The sequence below is a fragment of the Doryrhamphus excisus genome, linkage group LG13, assembly GCF_037039965.1.
Source record: "Doryrhamphus excisus strain RoL-2023G ecotype Guam linkage group LG13, RoL_Dexc_Guam_v1.1, whole genome shotgun sequence".
Taxonomy (NCBI): domain Eukaryota; kingdom Metazoa; phylum Chordata; class Actinopteri; order Syngnathiformes; family Syngnathidae; genus Doryrhamphus; species Doryrhamphus excisus.
Window position 1 is genome coordinate 10,101,519 of NC_136369.1, and position 19,443 is coordinate 10,120,961.

Consider the following 19,443-nt stretch of genomic DNA (forward strand, 5'->3'; position numbering starts at 1 on the left):
ATTCTTCTTTACAAACTGTTCAGTTACTTATTCCTCCCCCTTCTGTCATTGTTTACATGCTATCCTCATTAAAATATGAAAACCTATAAATGTTTGGGTGGTTTTAGTTAAAGCAGACACTGTTTTTTCATCTGTGTGATTTTTACAAAGATCAGATCACATTTGATGGTGATTTTATGCAGAAATGTGAGAAATTCCAAAAGGTTCAGATACTTTTTCATACCACTGTAATCCCTGGGGCTGACATGCAGGTGTTTTGCCAAAAAGACAAAGAAAAATGTGCAAAAAGTTTATCTTCTGACTCTTGCTGAGATGACATCTGGTAAAATTAATAGCATCTGAATTGGAAATTTTAAAGCATATTTTGAGTAAACTTTATGTATCATTCGAGTGAGTGTCCTGGTTTTCGTTAATCAAAATATGGTCACTCTACATACTTACCATGTATAGATCTACACCTGCATAATTGAATGAGATCCAACACAAGAGCCGCATTAAAAACAATTACAAATGAAAAATACTTCAACATACTGAGGTACTGCTATACATATACATTGAAAGTTAATTTAAACCATCTCAGGGGGGTTGTATTGTAATTACATTTTAAAAAAGTCATCCAAATCGGAAAGAAAAAACAAAAACTGAAGTTATGAAATAAAGCATTTTAATTAATTTCTAAAATCATCTTAAACTATTTTCACACAGGATTTGAATCTCAAAAGAAATCAACAACAGAAAACAGAATTTCCTCAGAAATTGGCATTTCTACAGTGAACAGCTGGTGGCAGCATCCATCAGAAGCCCAGCAGACCGAGACACAGGTGGTGTGGCGGCCTTTCTGCACCATCTGGTGTCCATCTTATCAAGCAGCAGTGGGTAGAAGTACCAACTCCACCTCACGCTCCAAGCAAAAACCCCAAAAGAGGAAGCTCCCCTAAGTATGTTGTACACAATGGAGATCATATCACTGATAGATGCAGTAATCCACAAAATATTCATACGGACGACAGGTGATTGTGAGTAGCCTGAAAAGGATGACTGTTTGGAGGTATTATAATTTATCCCCCCCAAAGAAAAAGGCGCAAAATCATCAGACGTCCTTTACTTGGTGTTCTCAAGTGGGAATTAGAAGAGATTGTTCTGACTAAACCTAGTGGAGGTCATGTTGACAAGTTAAGCAGTGATCAAGGAAAGACCACACACCACTGAAGCAATAGCGCAGCTTGCTTGATGCATCATATCCTAAGACTGAAAAATTCCGATTAAATGTGAGAAATGAGGATTTGAGCCAACCAAGAAGAGACAAACTGGTGAGAGAGGATGAATATGTTGGGGTCCAACCGATTAAAACAGTATCATTTTCTTCCAGGAATACCTTCTCAAATTCCCTTTAAACTTTACAGTACTATACAACCAACAGTGCACAATAAGGTTTCAGAGCTCAGAGTGGAGGCCGAGGACATTCCAACCTCACAACGCTGCTTGAGTTCAAGTCTGTTTTTCGGGCAGCTCACCCACACCATGAGTCCCCTTGAGTAGGTCTGCCACTGTGCTACAGCAGCCACAAAATCAGGGAGCCAGAGACGCTGTTGGGACTCAGTCTTGTCCTGTGTCCTTGATGGGGCCCCCGTCCAAGTAGATCTTAAGGGCCTTCTCTTTTCGTGGTGAGTAGCTGACACGGTGTCCGGTCTTCAGCAGGCGGCTACTCTCCTTCTTCATTAGTTCATTGCGCTCATCCTCTGATAGCTCCATATGCTCCTCTGTGCTGTCCCTACACATAACAGTAACAATGTTCTCAGGCCACATACAGCATGAGAAACATCTTGAATAGCATTTAGGTGAAAAGTAGCTTACCTGTAGAAGACAACAGCACCATCATCACAGATGTACAGAGGCCACATATTTAACGTCGACACCTTGGGGTTCCAGTCTAAATCCTGATGGATCTCCAGTACAGAAATATCACAGGGAAATGTTCCTCGACCCTGCGGAGATCAACACGCAAGTTAAAAACAAAACAGAAAGGTCAAGGTAGCAACTTGGGTAAAATAATTATGGGAAGAAATCACATACCTTGGCAAACTCTAGCTTTTCGAGAGGAATTTCGCTGATTTCACTGAGCTGCAATCACAACAAAGTAGAAGCTCACTATCGAGAAGAGCTCAGGGAGAGCGTCAACTGAATACCTTCTCCTTGAGTTCCTCAACATTGCTGCTTTCCAGAATAACTTCCTGGAAGAAACCAAGCTTCATTGTGGCAGGGCTCCACCTCCGCGTCAGAACTGCCAGCTGAGACATTGACTTCATCTTCTCAGGTTCTGCAAGAGCATTCAGAGGACACTTTATAACAGACCTTTAGGTGCAATTTCAGTACAGTACTTTATATCTCTCAGAGGTACCATTAAGGACTTCCAGGAAAACTTCCCAGTTGGAGGAGATGCTGATATCTTCCTCATAAACATGGTAATCCAGGAATACCGTGCCTGGATTCTTCCATGTCTTTTTCCTGAGGCGTACTCTGAAGCCAAAAACCACATCGGTTTAGTTACGAGGTTCGAACTTGTATTTGTCAACTTGTGTTCATGTGTAGGGATACCGGTCAATGCTGAGGTCAAGCTTGCACTGCTCTTTCAAGAGAGGAAGCAGCTCCTCTTTAGACTGTCTGACAGTCATGCCTTTGGCAAACACCGTGTCAACAAGGAACTTGCAGGGCTGTGCAAAACAAGAAAAGACAACATTTCATTCAGCTCTTTCATCACTTGCACCAACAGTTTTTTTTACTTTGCCTCTCACCTCCTGTTCGTTTACTAGCAGTTGATACACTTTCACTCGGTATTCACCCTTTTTTAGTGCTCTTCCAAGGCGAATGGTTATCTGTGGGGTGCGATTAAAATTGTGTAACGTTGCGCCACTGAAATGTAACCAAGTGAAATCAATTTTGATAATAGAGCCAAACCTTGTTATCGTCAGAGAACGATGACAGTGTTTCATTGAGCCTCACACTCTCAAACTCCTGGTTGTTAGCGTACACTCTAAACACTTTGAACTGGGTCGAGGTGACGCCCACGTAGGGTTCCAGGTTCTGTTTGAATGCTGCCAATGTTATCCTCTTGTCCACATGAACCACTAAAACTGAAGATAACAGGAAACAGTTTCAGCACTGGGAACCTTGAGAAGACTAAAACTGAATATTTTCTGCAGGCATTACATTTCTCTTTGCACAATGTATGAATATCCATGTGAAGAAGTTATACTGTATCTGCTCAGAAATATATACAATCAGCATATGGAGTGTTTGATGCACAGCGTTGTGTTGATAGCCTCTCTTTGAAATTTCCACTGTAGTTGTTAATTGTGGAAAGGCCTTCCTGAGATTAGTAGTGCTTAACCTGAGAGTCTGAACCACCATCACCAGTCCATATCAAGCAGTGTGAATAAGAAAGTCAGCAAAGAAACGTAACTTTGCAGCAAAAACCTACAATAAAATAAAGTGTGAGCTACTAAATTCAAACTCCTGACTAACATTTTCTAAAGTTGCAAATATACCATGGCTTGGCTAGATGTATCTCCACAGCATGCATGGACTGATAGAATTGGGCATCAACAAAACAGAAGGCAATCACAAAATGGATTGTTTCCATGGTTAAGCTGAAACAGTTAAGCTTGTCAAAATAGATTACTAGATTTGATATGAATGAATGTTATAAGCTTAAATTAATTTTCATCACGAAGAAGCAAATATAGGTACTCTGAAAACAAAAATGCTGTTACTATTATTGTTAGGTCACTGTCAGTGTTTTTTTTGGTTTGTTTGTTTTTTTTACATATTACATATATTACATATAGCAAACGTCAAAGTAACTAATTTGAACATGAAAAATTATATAATTCTTTAAATTCCATCAAGAATAGAGGGGTCATACATTTTTGTGCGGTGGAGGCAGAGTCATCCTGGGAACAAGGTTCTGCTCTGAAGTAGAAGTACTGGGATTCTGCTTTGTTCTTCCCATTGTCGTCATATTCGCTGTCCGTCCCAGAGTCTTCCTCAGCAGTGTCCCAGGTCTCTTTCTTTCCCTCATGGGCTTTAGAGCGCCTGCTACTGGTGATGCTATGCGAGTCCAAGCCATTGGCCAGCTGAATGGGGCCGCTGTCTGCATTGCACAGTGTGTCACTACTGTGACTGGAGCTCAGGATGTCACTGTCCACTGAGCTGGTGCTGCGGTCATTGTTTACCTCAGAGTCTGAACGTTCCTCGCAGGGAAAATGGTTCTCAGGGTCGGATGAGGCACTAGTGCTCCTGCATGCAGCTGCGCCCCCGATCCGATTCTCTAGTTCTCTGTTGTCTGCGGCCATGCATGTTGAGTTTGAGTCTGCTTCTTGGTTCAGGGATTCGATGTGTTCAAAATCACTGGCGTCAGAACTTTTCTGGCTGTCGCTGGTGCTGGAGCCCTGCTGCTGCAGTGACAGGTTCTTTAACTTTTCTGTGCTCTCCTCAAGGATAGCTTCCACAGATTTCCTGTTGCCCTTTGATGCTTCAAAGGGCACATCAGAGTCACTGCCAACTTTCTGGCAAATAGTTCTGCTGGCCAAAGTACCAGGAGCCTGCTCAGGCAGCAGGACCAGAAGTCGGATAGTATTCCCGTGGCGATCCAACAACTTCCACAGTAGCGAGTCAGTAAAGGCAACTTGATGATCAGTTGACTCTGAGCTCTCCACAAAAATCTAACACAAATATAATAGATGTTCAGACTGCTTAGTATTACAATTCTGATAGATTTGATCTGGTAAGCAACATCTGGTAAATAACATACAAACCTTGTTACTCCTGAAGAACCCTTCTGTTTTCAGTGTTTTGTTTGGAACATACAGAAGCCGCAGGTCATTATAGCAGCGTTCTAGGACCACACGCATGGTTTCTGCAGATAGTCCTGTTGCCTAGGTGAAAGCACATAAGTGTTAACTTGTACTGCTAATTTAAGGTCATTAATCACAGGTTTAATTATGATTATAGCATTTGATTAGGGAAAAGAAAGGGATACAACTGTGCAGTCTAAAACCTGTGCAATAAGCTGTTTGAATTCAGTGATGGTCTGGTTCAAGTAGGCTCGAACACTGATTGGAGGGGCAATGGTTTCAGTTCTCAGGTCCACAACATGAACCTTCACCATGACCTCTGTGGGAAAATACCACACCCACAGAGACATATTTAAGATTGTGGTAATTGTTTTCATTCATTTCAAAACATGCACAAAACACGCACACAGGGTTACAATGGAGTCTCATCTTGACATCTCATGTTTCACATTCACAAGTTAAGTTAAAAGTGGTGGAGATGCGCGAAATATCAGCTCCTCACCTCCAGGTTTGTAAGGCAGGAACGCTTGCTCTGGTCTCCGCGTCTCCAGCAGCAAGTCAAACATGTAAGAGGACTTGACACCTCCCAGCAGAAGACCCATAGGTGTGTCCTCCTCGCCCTCATAGGAGCGCTCCAGGTACTCATGAAACTCATCATACTTCACCAAACGACAGCAGTCCAGGGGGACCGTCCCCTCCAGCTCCATCAGCTGAAATACGGAGCATGGCCTCATCATCATTAATCAATATTTTTTTGCTGCACAGTGGTTAGTAAAGAGCGTAATAAAAATTTTATTGCCAACAAACCTTGTAAGCCATTTCGGTTGCTTCCGTAAGAGTTTTGTCTTTATGCACTTCCAGCTTGCTCTCCATCATCATCTTTGAAGGATGCAAGCAGAACAGCTTGATCTGATGGAGGGGAAAAAAGCAAGCTGTAAAACAACATCAGAAGCTATGTATCACAGGTAGAGGTGCGTGATATCGGCCTTACGGATATCTCTGTAGATCTAACTGTATACAGATATTGGCCAGCACTTCATTACTGATATCAACAGATACCAACTTTGGCAGCAGCTATCTCCTCAAACTAAAGGCATGTAATGAACACATTAAGCTCCTTTGACAGTGATCCCACCAGGTGCAAATAAATACTGTGCAGAATCAAACACATGCTGCAATGTAAACCTTGTAAACTATAACACAAGTTATGGTAAAAGTGCCAGATTTATTTTCAAGACTTTGACAAACTAGCCATTTGAATAAATCAAGACCAATATAGCCAACTATTGTAACATGTCGTCCTGCAACAGAAACAATATAATTGGAAAATTATGCCGATATTGGCTAATATTATCAGACCTATCTAATCACTGCATTTACATACAGAAAAGCAGATAATTAACTGAGATCAAATCACTTTTCACCTTGCAAGTGTTGCGCTCGATCTCTCTCTGTCTCTTCTCCTGTTCTTCAGACTCCTTCTCCTTCTGGACCAAACTCTTTATATGCTCTGGAAAGTCCTCCACCGCTAAATACTCTTTAGACAGGAGACACACATTCACGGTATTAATTAAAATACCATGATGGAAATACACATTATAGCAATAAATACATCGAATGCACTTCTGATAAGAACTACAGGTACTAAGTCCACTCCACTCACTCAGATTGCAAAGGTATTCAACTAGAAATAAAAAGGACAGCTGAAACATTACTTGCCCATCATTTCTAATTTAATGTGATGCTTGACATTTCTTTTTGGTTACAGCCTCATTAACAAATGTTAAACTAACAACACCCTCTTATATCTTCCATGGACTTGGAAAAATCCTCAAACATCAATGATACATTTGCTTTTGCAAGTCGACAATACTAAATCAATAAAACTGTGAGAAGCAGAATTATAAATAACTATAAAGGGAACATCAGAGTGCTGTACTGGTATTTCTAATTATGCATTTTTACAAATGAATAGATTTCTTACTTGCATTCCTTGAGGGATCTTTAAGTCTATAAATCAGCATATAAGCATTTGTAGAGCTGTTGGAGAGAAAATATGCAGGTAAATAAGCAACAATATCCTGTTCATCGGATCCTCAACACTGGAATACCATAAACAAGTTCCTTATATCATGTTCATACGTGTACAGTCAGTTTCCTGTACACATATGAAGTATGTAAAACTAGAAAAAAATCTGAAACAATATCAAAAAGGAGGTAAATAACCTTGCAAAGGCACTGGAATAATATCCCCTGCTCCCTGAGGACCCGCCATAGGTCTTTCTGATGTCCTCCTGGGTTATCTGTCCATAAAAATGCATATGATGTCAACAAATAAGATCTAAGTGCTGGGAATAAGCAGCACAGAAAACTGACACGGTGCATGGTGTTTCAAAATGGTGGTGACTAGTCTTGATGGACATAAACATTAATCAAATATTTTAATGGGTACACTATTATACGATTTTTAAATTGCCGTACCACAGTGTCAAAATACACAATTGTATCTTGGTTTGCAGATATAAATGCTACAGCACTGATTTTATAATGCATTGAAAAGTACATAAAAATGTAATTTAACATTTTATTGCAGGGGATAAGTGTACATTGACAAGAACTGACTCCCACTGTTTGAATGGCTAACCTTGCTAACATGCTGGTCATTGAAACTGTACCACTGGCCATCGGTGAAGGATTTGATACAGGCATAGTAGTGGCCACCTGCTGCACTTCCTGAATGGACCATGACCGAAAACAGCTCAAAGGTCGGCAAACTCTGCCCAAAAAGAGAAAAAATGGCAATGAGCAACAATAACTCAAAGCAAAGATAAGACTTTCTTCCAAAGTTGCTTTTCACATGTAATTATATAGTAACGATTTGTACCCAACTGCATTTGGTTTTCTTACATACTCATTTGCATTTATCAAGTGATTAAATACCTTTGGCTTAAGGACCCTCTCTGCACTGACAGTGCTGTCCAGGCAAATGCCCTCATCAACACAGTCATCAGTGGAGAAATCATTGCTCATCTGGTCGCTGTGGCAACTGCCTTCATTCTCTGCTCCACTGTCAGTGCAGCTTTCTGTCTGAGGGGACTTCTGCGGATGGCATTCAGACAGAGCACAATAAAAACGCTTAATTCATAATAATAGGCAGGGCAAAAGAGCGAGAAGCTGCATGGAAGTGGACTGCTTGATATATTTCAGTTTTCAATATTTCAATGCTTGCCAGGACCTGTAAATCAGCAGTATATGTCATTTCCACGCTTCCTCTCACCTCATCTTCCACATCAATGAATGGACTCATGTCAAGTTCCTCGGGGAAAGTCATGCGATCATTGAGCTTGATGCGATGCATAGTGGTGTAGTCAAAATCAAATCGCTTCAGCTGCAGCGTCAGCAGGTAAGGGAAATGCAAAAACCTCAAACCCTGCAGAGAAATATTTAGAAGGGAAATGAATTTCAGGAATACAGTAGCTATGCATTCTCTTTAGGGCTCTCTTGTATCTTGCACACAGATTGTGCAAACTCATTCAGAGTGAGCTCACCTTCCGGGCATCACATTTCTTTTTGCAGCGTTCGCAGAAGTACTGATTGGGCCCATCTAGAGTTTCTGGTTGTATAAATGCCTGCAAAGCCTCCTCCTGGAAATGGCAAATTAAATGTACTTATAAAATGATATTCAAATCAACATACTTGTGATAACCAAATGTGAAACATCAACAGTAATTCAACGTAAGAGAGAAACACACCACACTTCCATAGGCTTGGCTGGCCCCAAAGGGTCTTATTACAAGAGGGATGTCCAAGTAGGTATCAATTCGCCAACTCTCGTAGCCACACTCCAGACAACGGACATAGTCCTTGAGTTTACCCTGGTACAGCTGGTTGATCAGGTCAGCCTGAGGAGAAGAATGCACAAGAGCCACGGCCTCACAGACGGTTATATTTTGGGCTGAAAGATTATAAGAGTCCAAGAGTACAATCAATGGTAAACTATCATTATTAACTAATCATTGAGACACTGGCCTATAGTGATTATGATTACCTGGCCAATAATGGCAACATTCCGAAGAAAGCAGTGCGCTTCCTTTTCAGTCTATGAGATACCTCTAGTTTCAGTTGCAACACACCATGTTTGCTTTCAAGGTAATGAAACTTGTGACCACAGATTTCGATAAATAAGCCTGATTGTTATCAGAAGGCATTACTAGGTTGCTAGGTCACAGTGAAGTCAAAGTGAGCCTCACTAAAACAGAGCGTTCGGAGCAATCCCAAACTTCATTCAGGGCTCACTTTCGAATGCACAAACCTCAAAATAGGTTCCTTTTAATGTTTTGTTTGAAAACTATTTTTTTCTTTTGAATAGGGATGAAACCATGATCGTTCCCTTCAATATTAGGTCAAATGTACTGCACATTTGCTATATTTAATGTGAGAGATGTAATCACAAGCTCATTTAGTCCCATGTAGACCACATGGCTGCACAGACACAGGCCTAAGTGTTTGCAATCCTGTTGGTCCCGCAAGCTAAAAAAAAGTGGCAAACCTTTCTATGAGTAAAACTGGCACATTTCCCCTTTCTCACAAAAGCCTGTTTTGTTTGTGGTGGAGGGCACATTTTCTTTCCTTGTTTTTTTTTTTACCTGTTCTGTCTGCTTCCACTTTTGCTCCAGTGCATCAAACATGACCCTGCAAAGTTCTTGCACATCATGTTGTTGCCAAGCTGAGATGAAAACAAAGAACATTAAATGCAGAGGTCTGATTCTTCCCCTCAAACATTAACAGAAGTGTGAGACGACTCACCCTCACTGCTGTCCCAGCCAAAGCTCCGCGTCACATCAGTGGTCTCAATGGCACGTTTCTTACTGGTCTGAAGTAGAACAAACAGTCTTTGCAGCTGGTAGGGAATGCTTGTGATCGGGTCCTCTTCCGACTCCTCAAACTCCCAGCTGAAAAAGGTTAGCGTTTGTCAATGTCTTCACGAGTTACCAAAACGCAAACTTCACACTACGGCTTCAAAGAGATACTTACTTGTACAGTGCATTTCTGAACTCTGGGGTCATGAACAGAGTTTGCAACAGACTGTTCAAATAACAGGTCATTGCTTGGTTAACCAAACCCACATAACCTAGAGTTAAGGACAGATGAAGCTAGTAAGCCAGATGTGGTTGTACAAAAAGAACATCATTGTACATTTTAGCGGTAACCAAGCCATACCTGTCTCAGATTTGTTAAGGATGGATGTGTAAGAATAAGAGGGGCCGCTGCAGTCACCACTGCAGCCCACGGTGCCATCTCTGGTCAGGGGTCCGATGAAGCGCTCTTGGGAGCTGTCATCCAGTCCACTGCTATCTACAGTTGCTGCATCCTCCTAAATACATGGACACACACAGTAATAAAAGATGCTGTGGGTAAAAATGCATCCTTTTGAGTTGTGCGTTGTCACTGCAGCAATGTTCACTTGATACTCCCCTTTAGACTTTCCTAAGACGACACAGCTGTTCAATCACCACCCCTCAAGTTTTGTTTCCTAGTCTCCTATTTAATCATATTAAACACAACTGTGGCCTCTGGGGTTGCAATGCATTTAAGATCTAATATAACATTTAAGTCATCATTGGTAACTATTAAGATATTACTAAGATAACAGACCTGCCAGCCTCAAAGAAATTTTACTTCCCCCAGTTTTGTATAACTGGCTTAAAAAAAAAAAAGTATGTTTGATGATTATTTTGTTTGTTAATTGTGTTTAATCTAGAAGGTTTCATTCATATTAGTGTTCAAAACCCGGCACATCACAGTGGTGAAAATCACTGAGAGTGGGGATTCCGCCAAAAAATTATGCTTTATCGTTGGTTGTATGTATTTTTCTACATCAGATACTGCTTTATCATGATTGTTAAAGGGGAACTGCAGTTTTTTTAAATTTTGCCCATCATTCACAAGAAAACAAGTTAATATGAGGTTGCTAACAACGGATGTCATGGGAAGTACCTATTTTGAAAAACAGGAAAAAACCCCACAAAAAACAGTGTACCATTTACATATACATAACTGACTTGTATATCAACCAAGTTTCATTGACATGAAAAACTAGATTTATCTGGTAGACTAACACGACGCCTTGCTAGCCACTCATCCCAATGTCATTCACAGATGGAAGAGTGGGTACCTTGCAGTCAGCATTTTTTAACCTGAGGACTGGAGCACATACATTGTGATGGAACACACAGCCATCCCAATGAGGGCGGACATTGTAAGTGTTGTCACTGTATCTATGCTGGTGTTGTTGACGAACTAGCATATGTATGTGAAATCAATTCAATTAGATTTGCAATAACATTAGTTAGCCAATTAATTACATTTAAAGTTAATTAAGATAAAAAGGTTTGTGTTTTGTGCAGAAGTGGGAGGTACATACTGTAGCTTCAGGCCAAGTCTGAAGGGATACACAACTTTTTTTTTTTTTAATATATAAAATTGTGTATCACTCACCGATGCTACCTGAGGTTGCTCTCCATCTTTGTCTGTAAGCTGGAGAAAATTCCTCTTTCCACCAGGCTCAAAGCCACAATCCAAGAGCGACATTTCCCCGCTGTGGTCCAGAGGTGCCTAAATGTGCAGAAACAGGAGTAAGCCTCAGGCATTAACCTTTTTACTAACTTGCTACTTTCTGCTAAATGGTTAGACCAATTATTTTAGAATATTCACAGTATTCATGTGGACAAGGAAAGTAACTGCACCGGATGCAGCCACACACTTTCTTCCTGCTGCGCATGCTGAGGATGAGCAAGCAGAGAGCTGCAGTGGAAACATACAGTAGCTTAATCCACTGACCTACTCAGTGAGATAACAGGCACAGCACCTAGGCTTTGGCCTGGGTCAGCAGCAGGATTAGCTTGGGCTCGTCTAAGGGGACCAGTATGAACACAAAACAGCATGTACTGTACCTGCACACAGTGGGATTACCTTTCTTCTATATTATTTGAGCACTAGCAAATATGAGCAATCATCTTTGGCAACAACACTCTTTCACACTGTTTACTTTGTACAAGTGAACAATTGTATGTCCAAATCCATTATTGAATAAAAGAAAAGATAGGTGTGAACGAGGAGAGTTCAGATTCAGTACAGCCTCATGGGAACGACTTTAAAAGACTGTAAACGACTTCAAAAACATTTGACTTGTATCACAATTGGGACACTTTTGGTCATATTCAAATTGTGTAGTTCAGTAAATTTCCAAACCATCTCTGGTGTGTTTCCCCAGGCAAGGTCAAAGGAACCGTTCACATATCCTGCTTTGAGGGCAACATCTTCATAAAGTTTGGAGAGAGCCGTGGATGCAGGCAGGTTGAAGGTTAACCTCTCATTGACCGTCTTTGCACTGGTGATGTCCTGGATTATACACAGCACTCTAGGCTCCTCTGCCGCCTTTTGGATCTGAAATACAGGACAGTATGACATGTGTTGATTAAGCACCTGTATTAGTCGGTAAGAAACCTTTTTCTTTAATTTTGCAATGTAACACAACAAGCCAGTACACACCCCTTGCCATGCCGTTTTCACTGATCGGACCTACATAATACAAGTCGAGTGACATTTCTAAAACACATGCAGCAGGTTATCCAACCAGATTCAAATGAGTCTTTGGCACGGCCAGCGACAGATGAAAATGAAATTAAACGCTCAAACTTCCATCCTGTTTACACATGTAGACATTTTACAAAGATTAAATGCTGTCTTTGTTCAGCTCCAAATGACACTATTTTCCACAGGAAATATAACAACACCACCGAACTGAAATAAAATAGTATATTATATTTAAATGAATATAGAAAAAGTTAAATATAATGTTTCAGTGCAATCATGCTGCACTAACAGTAGTCTCTCTGCAGCCGGGTTAGCACTGATAGTGATTCCATCTCACATTCTTCATGACGACAGACTGGGTAAACATGGTTGATACAGTCTTTATACGGCAACCTTTATACTGTCTTTTCTCTGTTCACTCCTGTCCACTAGACAGCCTCTCCTCGGCATTGCTGCAGGGATCTCTGGACGTTCACTGTAGTGGTGTAGGTGTAAACAATGGAGCAAGAGGCAAGCCACAAATGTAACAAGATGAACATCCACAGCTGCACACTTGCTTAAGGTGTCGGTATGGCACAAAAAACAATGAGGAAGTCATAAGTAAGCACTATTAAAGACTAAAAACGCAGCAGAAGACACAGAGCTGCCGTAACTAGCTTGCACTTCGGCAAGCTAGTTTTAGCCACTTCTTCTTCGCTGGTGCTCACCGGCTTCTTCCTCATCATGATGTACAGAGAACGTGAGGAATTTGTCAACATAATGTCGGGTTACTCTCCAGTAAGACAAGGATTGCACACTTTTAGGGAATGTAGTTAGGAAATTATCTAAAACCTTGAAAAAAACTTCATTATATAATTTTCTGTCTGCAAAACCTTCTCAAACAATGTCTTGGAAGATTAGCTCACACTGCAGTAACACGGCTTAACAACAACTTGTTTAATTGTGACTCAGAAGATCAAAAGCCAGAGAAGAGAGTCCTTTTATCACGTCACCCAACAACACAGTTCATTAAACTTCTTAAAGGCCATCCACCAACAGATCATATTTAATTAATAATTTTTTTAAAAAAGCCTAATCTGTACAAAACTGTCCATGAAGAAAATGAAAATGTAAGTAAATTTGGAGTTGGTCCTCTCTTATGAGATATATACAGTATATTTTCATCCAGTCATCTTTCCTCCAAATGAAGAAGGTTCTGATTGTACAGTACTCATGCGACTACATGCAGCTAGCTACCAAGATGCTTGGATGAGAGCTCATTCACACAGCACACACAAACATGAGGCATGGCTACCTGAGAAATCCTCTTCATCTCATCAAAAAGACTCTGTCTGCAACTCCAAAACATACCCTAATAATAACGGATACAGACATGAATCACTATACAAAGCATGCTAAACCCTTGGTTATATATTTAGGATGCTTGTAAAGACGTTGCCTTGTTCAATCAGCTGGGCAGCAACATCATGAGTTTTTTCTTTTTTTATGATTTTGCAACATTTGTGATGTTTGTAATCTTGGCAAAGTAAGAGTGACATGTTCTATAAAGAAGTTGCAGCTGACAACACACAAGTGTATTATGAGATTAAAGGTTATTTTTACCATGGATATAATCACAGCGTGCCGACATGAAGCCACACGTACAGCGACTCTGCACAGGCCTTAATATTTGTATAACTCAACCTGATTCCAAAGGCAGTAAAGATAACATATTACCAAAGGCCAGACGTACCAATAAACACCTTCTGATAACATTCAATTAAAATCCAAAATGAACTAAAAGTGACTAAATTAAAAGCCACCAAAGCATACAATGAAAGCTGGTGTTTTACCGCATACAGTTTATAATTATTTTGCTGGAATATTGGATTAAAGTAAGAGAAGAGCAGCTTTATTTCACACTCAAATTTGTCCAACAAAATGTTTAAATGTGAAAGTGAAAATGTGTGAACTTGGGAGCAAAGTTTCAAGCCAGCTGGTCCGGTTCCTTTGGCGACATAATGCCAAAACCTTTGTGCATGTTCTTGGTAGACATCTGACTTTAGAAGTGGAGTTGTTGTTTCAGTGTCAGCAATGTTGATGTCAAAAGAAACAGAACCCCTCCACAAAACTATTAAATACCTCATACTTTTACAAAGATGTGTAACCCAGCTATTTGTGACAGTCATCTAGACATTTACGTGTAACATGTAGGTAAATGAGTCAAAATGGTGATGCTAATGATAAAAAATGAGATTAAACAGCATGTGAGCTTCAGTAGCTACATTTAAGTTTTTCATTAAATACGAAGAACGAGCTTAGTTTACAAGATGTTGTAATTTCCATTGTAAACACTATCAATAGAAAATATCGAATCAAATGGAGCACAATAAACAAGGATAAATGACAGCTGATTACCAAGTCGATAAAGCGTGCTAGAACGTCGACGGCAAACGCTTTAGAAAAACAAAACGCTTGAAAACGACTGCGTAAAAGCTTCAGTTACATTGTTCTTAAAACTGCTATGACATATTTGCCTAAATGAGGCTTTGACACACCTTCGCTGTCGTGTGTGGTGACGAACTAAAACTTCATTTCAAAACAAACTTGAAAACGACAATAAATATGTTAAAATAAAGGCCCATCAAATATATACAACAACATCCTGGACGGCTGATGTATGCTCTTGTTATAGTAATATAGTAGATGATCAAGCTAGAGTTGTTGCCGACGTTTGAACTTAAAAATCAGACGACGTTAGGTAGCCAAACTGTGCTAGCTGCTGCTACTTGTATGTTGACCAAACAGCATTACAGGATAGCAAAATATCATATACAAATTGTGGTTGTCAAACTGTCGAATTTGCAGTTTGAACAGTTTATTGACAATTACACTGACGCTCCAATTTTGCTACAGGAGCCCACTTTGTATTGACAGTAAGCGCTAACTAATGTTAGCTACAACGCCAATGTTAAGTTAGCTATGTCATGATAGGCCGTCCAAGTCATGTTTAGCTAACTGCTAGCAGCCGAGAGCTAGCTTCTAAACAACACGGAGTCCGTGTGGCAAAGTTCTCAAACCATATACACCATTTCAGCTCCCAATACGCCAAGTGAAGATGACAGCTAACGCCCGAGAGGTCAAGTCCCCAGTTCAGCTCACCTCTTTGGATACGAACTGGTTCTCCTCGCTAGGCACCATTTCCATTTGTGCGACACTTTAGACAAGCCTCTACCCGGACAAGGATGTCAGCGAAAAAACTTTGCAGACGACAACACCAGCATGATTTTGGACCTGTTGTTTAGACTTTGGGTGCGTGGATAATCTGAATGACACTTGTCCAAACTTGTAGGCTTATCAAAGTGATCTCAACACGCTCGTTGACACTCCAAAGAAGCTGTGCTGTAAAGAAAAATGGCCGGTGTGTTCCTGCGTGAGACTTCATTCGGCCACCTCTGACGTCACGCGTGCGTACGTAGTGTGGCGCGGGTACGATGAATAGGTTAGTGCCTGTACATTGAAGTGTACGACAGTGACATTTATTTTGGACATAGTTTTATTTGGGATGTATTTTTATGTTTGAATAATCTCCTCCAAGTGGTTAAAAAAATAATTACTTTTGGAACATAGGCCATTGAGGAAATGTTTCTACCCTCATATGTCTTGTACCATCTTTTCCATTTGGATCCATGCCAGTCTGACCTTTTGCATTCTTGTCCTGTGCTCCTTCTCCAGGTGTTTAGGCCCCTTTCTGAATTGTTTGCCCTGTGGATTCCAGGTTAATGCCTGTTTGCTTATTGCTGTTTTTTTTTTTCTGTGGGTGTGACCAATCTAACTTCACTGGTCCTCCAGCTTTGTGATGCATACAAACATAACATTGGAGTTTAAGATCTTCAGCATGGAACTGAGTAGGATTTTCTCTGAGTTCATCGTTCAGTTCATTTTGCAGTCTCTGTAAGGTAATGTCATTGAGCACTTTGCCTGGTGTTGGGTCGCTGTTAAGCAACTCTTTAAAGTGGTTTGTCCTCCTTTGACTTGCCCCTCTTTAGTGTTAAGGAGTGTTCCCTGTTTATCACACACTGTAAAATTATTTCCTGTAAATTTACTGGCAGCACAATGCCAGTAAATTACTGTAATATTTACTGTATTTATTTTACAGTAATAAAAATTCATTCATTCATTTTCTACCGCTTTTTCCTCACGAGGGTCGCGGGGGTGCTGGAGCCTATCCCAGCTGTCTTTGGGCTAGAGGCGGGGTACACCCTGGACTGGACGCCAGCCAATCACAGGGCACATATAGACAAACAACCATTCACACTCAATCGTACGGACAATTTGGAGTCGCCAATTAACCTAGCATGTTTTTGGAATGTGGGAGGAAACCGGAGTACCCGGAGAAAACCCACACATGCAAACTCCACACAGAGATGGCCGAGGGTGGAACTGAACCTGGGGGCCTTAGTTGTGAGGTCTGCGCGCTAACCACTTCACCCGCCGTGCCGCCAGTAATAAAAATAGTACTGTAAATTACATTTACAGTAATTTACTGGCAGCACAATGCCAGTAAATTACTCTAATATATTTCACAGTATGTTTACTGTGTTTTATTTTACAGTACAAAAACTAGGACTGTAAATTAAATTTACAGTATTTTACTGGCAGCACGATGCCAGTAAAATACTGTAATATATTTCACAGTATTTTTCCTGTGATGTAATTTACAGTAATAAAAAAGTACTGTAAATTAAACCACAGTAAACATACTGTGACAATTCAAACTATACTGTAAACTCAATATATGTATGTTACTGTAATTTTCCTGTTCAATTTTCTTCACTGTAATACAAAACAGTGTATAACTGTAAACATCAATACTGTATTACTGTTATCTGAGTTGTTTTCCAATTACTATGAAGTCAAATTACAGTGAATAAGGGGTTTGCGTACAGGCCACACAGCTAGGAAACCTGTGTTTGATTCCACTATCCGTGGGTGAGTGGGCCACATTCCAAAAACATGCTAGGTTAATTGGCGACTCCAAATTGTCCATAGGTATGAATGTGAGTGTGAATGGTTGTTTGTCTATATGTGCCCTGTGATTGGCTGGCGACCACTCCGGGGTGTTCCTCGCCTCTTTCTCGCCTGCCCGAAGACAGCTGGGATAGGCTCCAGCACGTCCGCGACCCTCGTGAGGATAAGCGGTAGAAAATGAATGAATGAATGTTTTGAATTACTACCAGTACTGTGCTACTACCTCCTGAACAATAGTGCAATGTATAATAGGGAGCCCTCTGCTGGGTACATGATGTAATAACAGTTTATAAACGACGCCACAAATTAAGCTAAAGGCTTAAGTTTAAACAAATTAATTAATTGCACGTGTGAAAGGCCGATAAACTCAAATATATGTGGTATTGGTTTATATTTATTCCCCGTTGAAGTTATTTGTGGGTTTCTTTGGCTGAAGGCAACCAAAAGTAGTTGATCTCAAATGAAACACGACTTCAAACCCGGAAGCTAAAAAAAAGGGACTTCAAACCCGGAAGTTGGATGTTGTAAACTACGGAAGGTAGGTTAGGACATTTTTGTGCAATGGCGATTGATTCACAGATACTACAGGTGAATTTGTATGCATATTTATTGTCCATGCAATACATATTTATTAGACATTTACAGACCAGTTGGTTGATAAAATGTACTGCAAATTGTTGGCGATGAGCGTTAGCATTGCATAATGCAGCATCAGCTGTTGTGAGGTAAAGTCAGTATTCTGCATACATTGATAAAGTTTAGAAACACAACTAGGCTGAATGGAGGACTGTCATAATTAGAAAAATAATGTTAACAATATCAAAAAATGTCACTTATATTCTCATTTTGAGCCCTTTCAAAACGAAGTTTTGTTATCTTGAAGTGAATATATTAAGATAAATGTACTAAACTGTGTGTGTTTGCTGGGCATTACTAACATCACAAGTACTAGAATCTGCCTTTTCCATCACATTTTTGTCACAAGATGCTTTTCCTTTCATCCATGGACCTACACAGGTGCTCAACAAGCCCTTTAGGGAATAATATATTCACAAATGTACTTTTTCAAGCTGCGACACACCTCGTCGTACCACTTGCCCTGTGCAACCACTGAAAGAGCTACACAGCTCTCCCTCTTGGTTCCTGTGGGCTGCTTCTTGGAGCGATCCCAGTTGAGGTAGCCGACGGGCTGGCTGTTGACGTCAACATACTGGCCTTCTTTCACTATGTCGGCCACACCGATCCAGAAGTCCTTGGAGCCTGGAGAACTCCTCTTGGCATAGTCTCGCAGTTCATTATTCTCCATAATATCTCGTGGCGTTGCAAGGGTACCTCCCTGGGCAATGCAGTCTTCATTTGCCTCATGGTAGTGTTTGGGTTCCTCAATTGTAAGATAACACTTCCTGTGAACTTTGATGCCACGGAGGCACACTAAGAACAGATTTAATACGTTTAATACTTACTTTTAATCCAGATCACGTGGAAAGAGAATAGTACCTACCTGTCTGCAAGGCTTGCATCTCTTTCAGTGAATTCACCTCCCGCCACAATTTCTCAAGCTGGCCCTTCACGTCATCATCCTCTGCAAGTCAACACACAAGATAATATTAGGTGAGTCAACATACTGAATGCAATGAAGACCGTCTTATGAATGTGGAAGCTTACCAGTTGCCTTCCTGATGCGAGGTGGCCGTGCAGTGCTGGACTGCAGCAGAGAGAAGAAGCACAGGACGAAGAAGACGGGGAGGCCCAGACGTGCCATGCTGGAGAGCAGTGCACACAGTGGTACACTTTGTACTGTCGTGAAAGGAGTCCAAAAGTCTTGAGGACGGCCCAATATATACTAGCCTTCTGTACGCTGCCACTGCATTGGTCCACAAAATGTTTTTTTTTTTTTCATACGAAGATATTAGGGTGGAGTGACAAATAATGCCTTCCTTGTGTCTGGATTTTTTGAGAAATATTGACTTGGGCTACGGTGCAC

The 19,443-nt window shown here is 40.7% G+C and overlaps 2 protein-coding genes across 3 annotated transcripts; both read right to left on the reverse strand.

The window, feature by feature from the left end:
* Positions 1-647: 647 nt before the first annotated feature.
* usp47 (ubiquitin specific peptidase 47) lies at positions 648-15,873 on the reverse strand. 2 transcript variants are annotated; one of them, XM_058089143.2, is made up of 28 exons: positions 15,591-15,873; positions 12,105-12,299; positions 11,352-11,468; positions 10,074-10,227; positions 9,888-9,984; positions 9,660-9,805; positions 9,500-9,579; positions 8,606-8,755; positions 8,402-8,497; positions 8,131-8,283; positions 7,794-7,952; positions 7,498-7,629; positions 7,080-7,156; positions 6,838-6,893; positions 6,278-6,390; positions 5,661-5,762; positions 5,356-5,563; positions 5,057-5,172; positions 4,815-4,934; positions 3,923-4,721; positions 2,956-3,131; positions 2,793-2,873; positions 2,596-2,711; positions 2,399-2,517; positions 2,187-2,317; positions 2,074-2,121; positions 1,855-1,985; positions 648-1,771 (listed from the first exon to the last, which is right to left on the reverse strand). In XM_058089143.2, the coding sequence occupies exons 1-28, from the start codon at positions 15,633-15,635 to the stop codon at positions 1,597-1,599; spliced, it is 4,092 nt and encodes a 1,363-aa protein (XP_057945126.2). In that variant the 5' UTR covers positions 15,636-15,873; the 3' UTR covers positions 648-1,596. The 2 variants fall into 2 exon arrangements, with proteins under 2 accessions (XP_057945126.2, XP_078651632.1); XM_078795506.1 differs by lacking the exons at positions 12,105-12,299; positions 15,591-15,873 and adding an exon at positions 11,568-12,012.
* A 2,029-nt stretch (positions 15,874-17,902) lies between these two features.
* clec3a (C-type lectin domain family 3, member A) lies at positions 17,903-19,283 on the reverse strand. The gene is made up of 3 exons (XM_058089213.2): positions 19,125-19,283; positions 18,961-19,041; positions 17,903-18,890 (listed from the first exon to the last, which is right to left on the reverse strand). The coding sequence occupies exons 1-3, from the start codon at positions 19,219-19,221 to the stop codon at positions 18,493-18,495; spliced, it is 576 nt and encodes a 191-aa protein (XP_057945196.2). The 5' UTR covers positions 19,222-19,283; the 3' UTR covers positions 17,903-18,492.
* Between the last annotated feature and the right edge of the window lie 160 nt (positions 19,284-19,443).

What these genes read in the sequence shown, in the direction of transcription:
- usp47 (XM_058089143.2), bottom strand. Translation starts at nt 15,635, where the DNA reads ATGGAAATGGTGCCTAGCGAGGAGAACCAGTTCGTATCCAAAGAG. An exon ending in TCATTGATGTGGAAGATGAG is followed by an intron (nt 7,953 to 8,130) that starts GTGAGAGGAAGC and finishes TGCCATCCGCAG; the next exon opens with AAGTCCCCTCAGACAGAAAG. An exon ending in TCGAGCGCAACACTTGCAAG is followed by an intron (nt 5,763 to 6,277) that starts GTGAAAAGTGAT and finishes CCCCTCCATCAG; the next exon opens with ATCAAGCTGTTCTGCTTGCA.
- clec3a (XM_058089213.2), bottom strand. Translation starts at nt 19,221, where the DNA reads ATGGCACGTCTGGGCCTCCCCGTCTTCTTCGTCCTGTGCTTCTTCTCT. An exon ending in TCGCATCAGGAAGGCAACTG is followed by an intron (nt 19,042 to 19,124) that starts GTAAGCTTCCAC and finishes GTTGACTTGCAG; the next exon opens with AGGATGATGACGTGAAGGGC. An exon ending in GATGCAAGCCTTGCAGACAG is followed by an intron (nt 18,891 to 18,960) that starts GTAGGTACTATT and finishes ATCTGTTCTTAG; the next exon opens with TGTGCCTCCGTGGCATCAAA.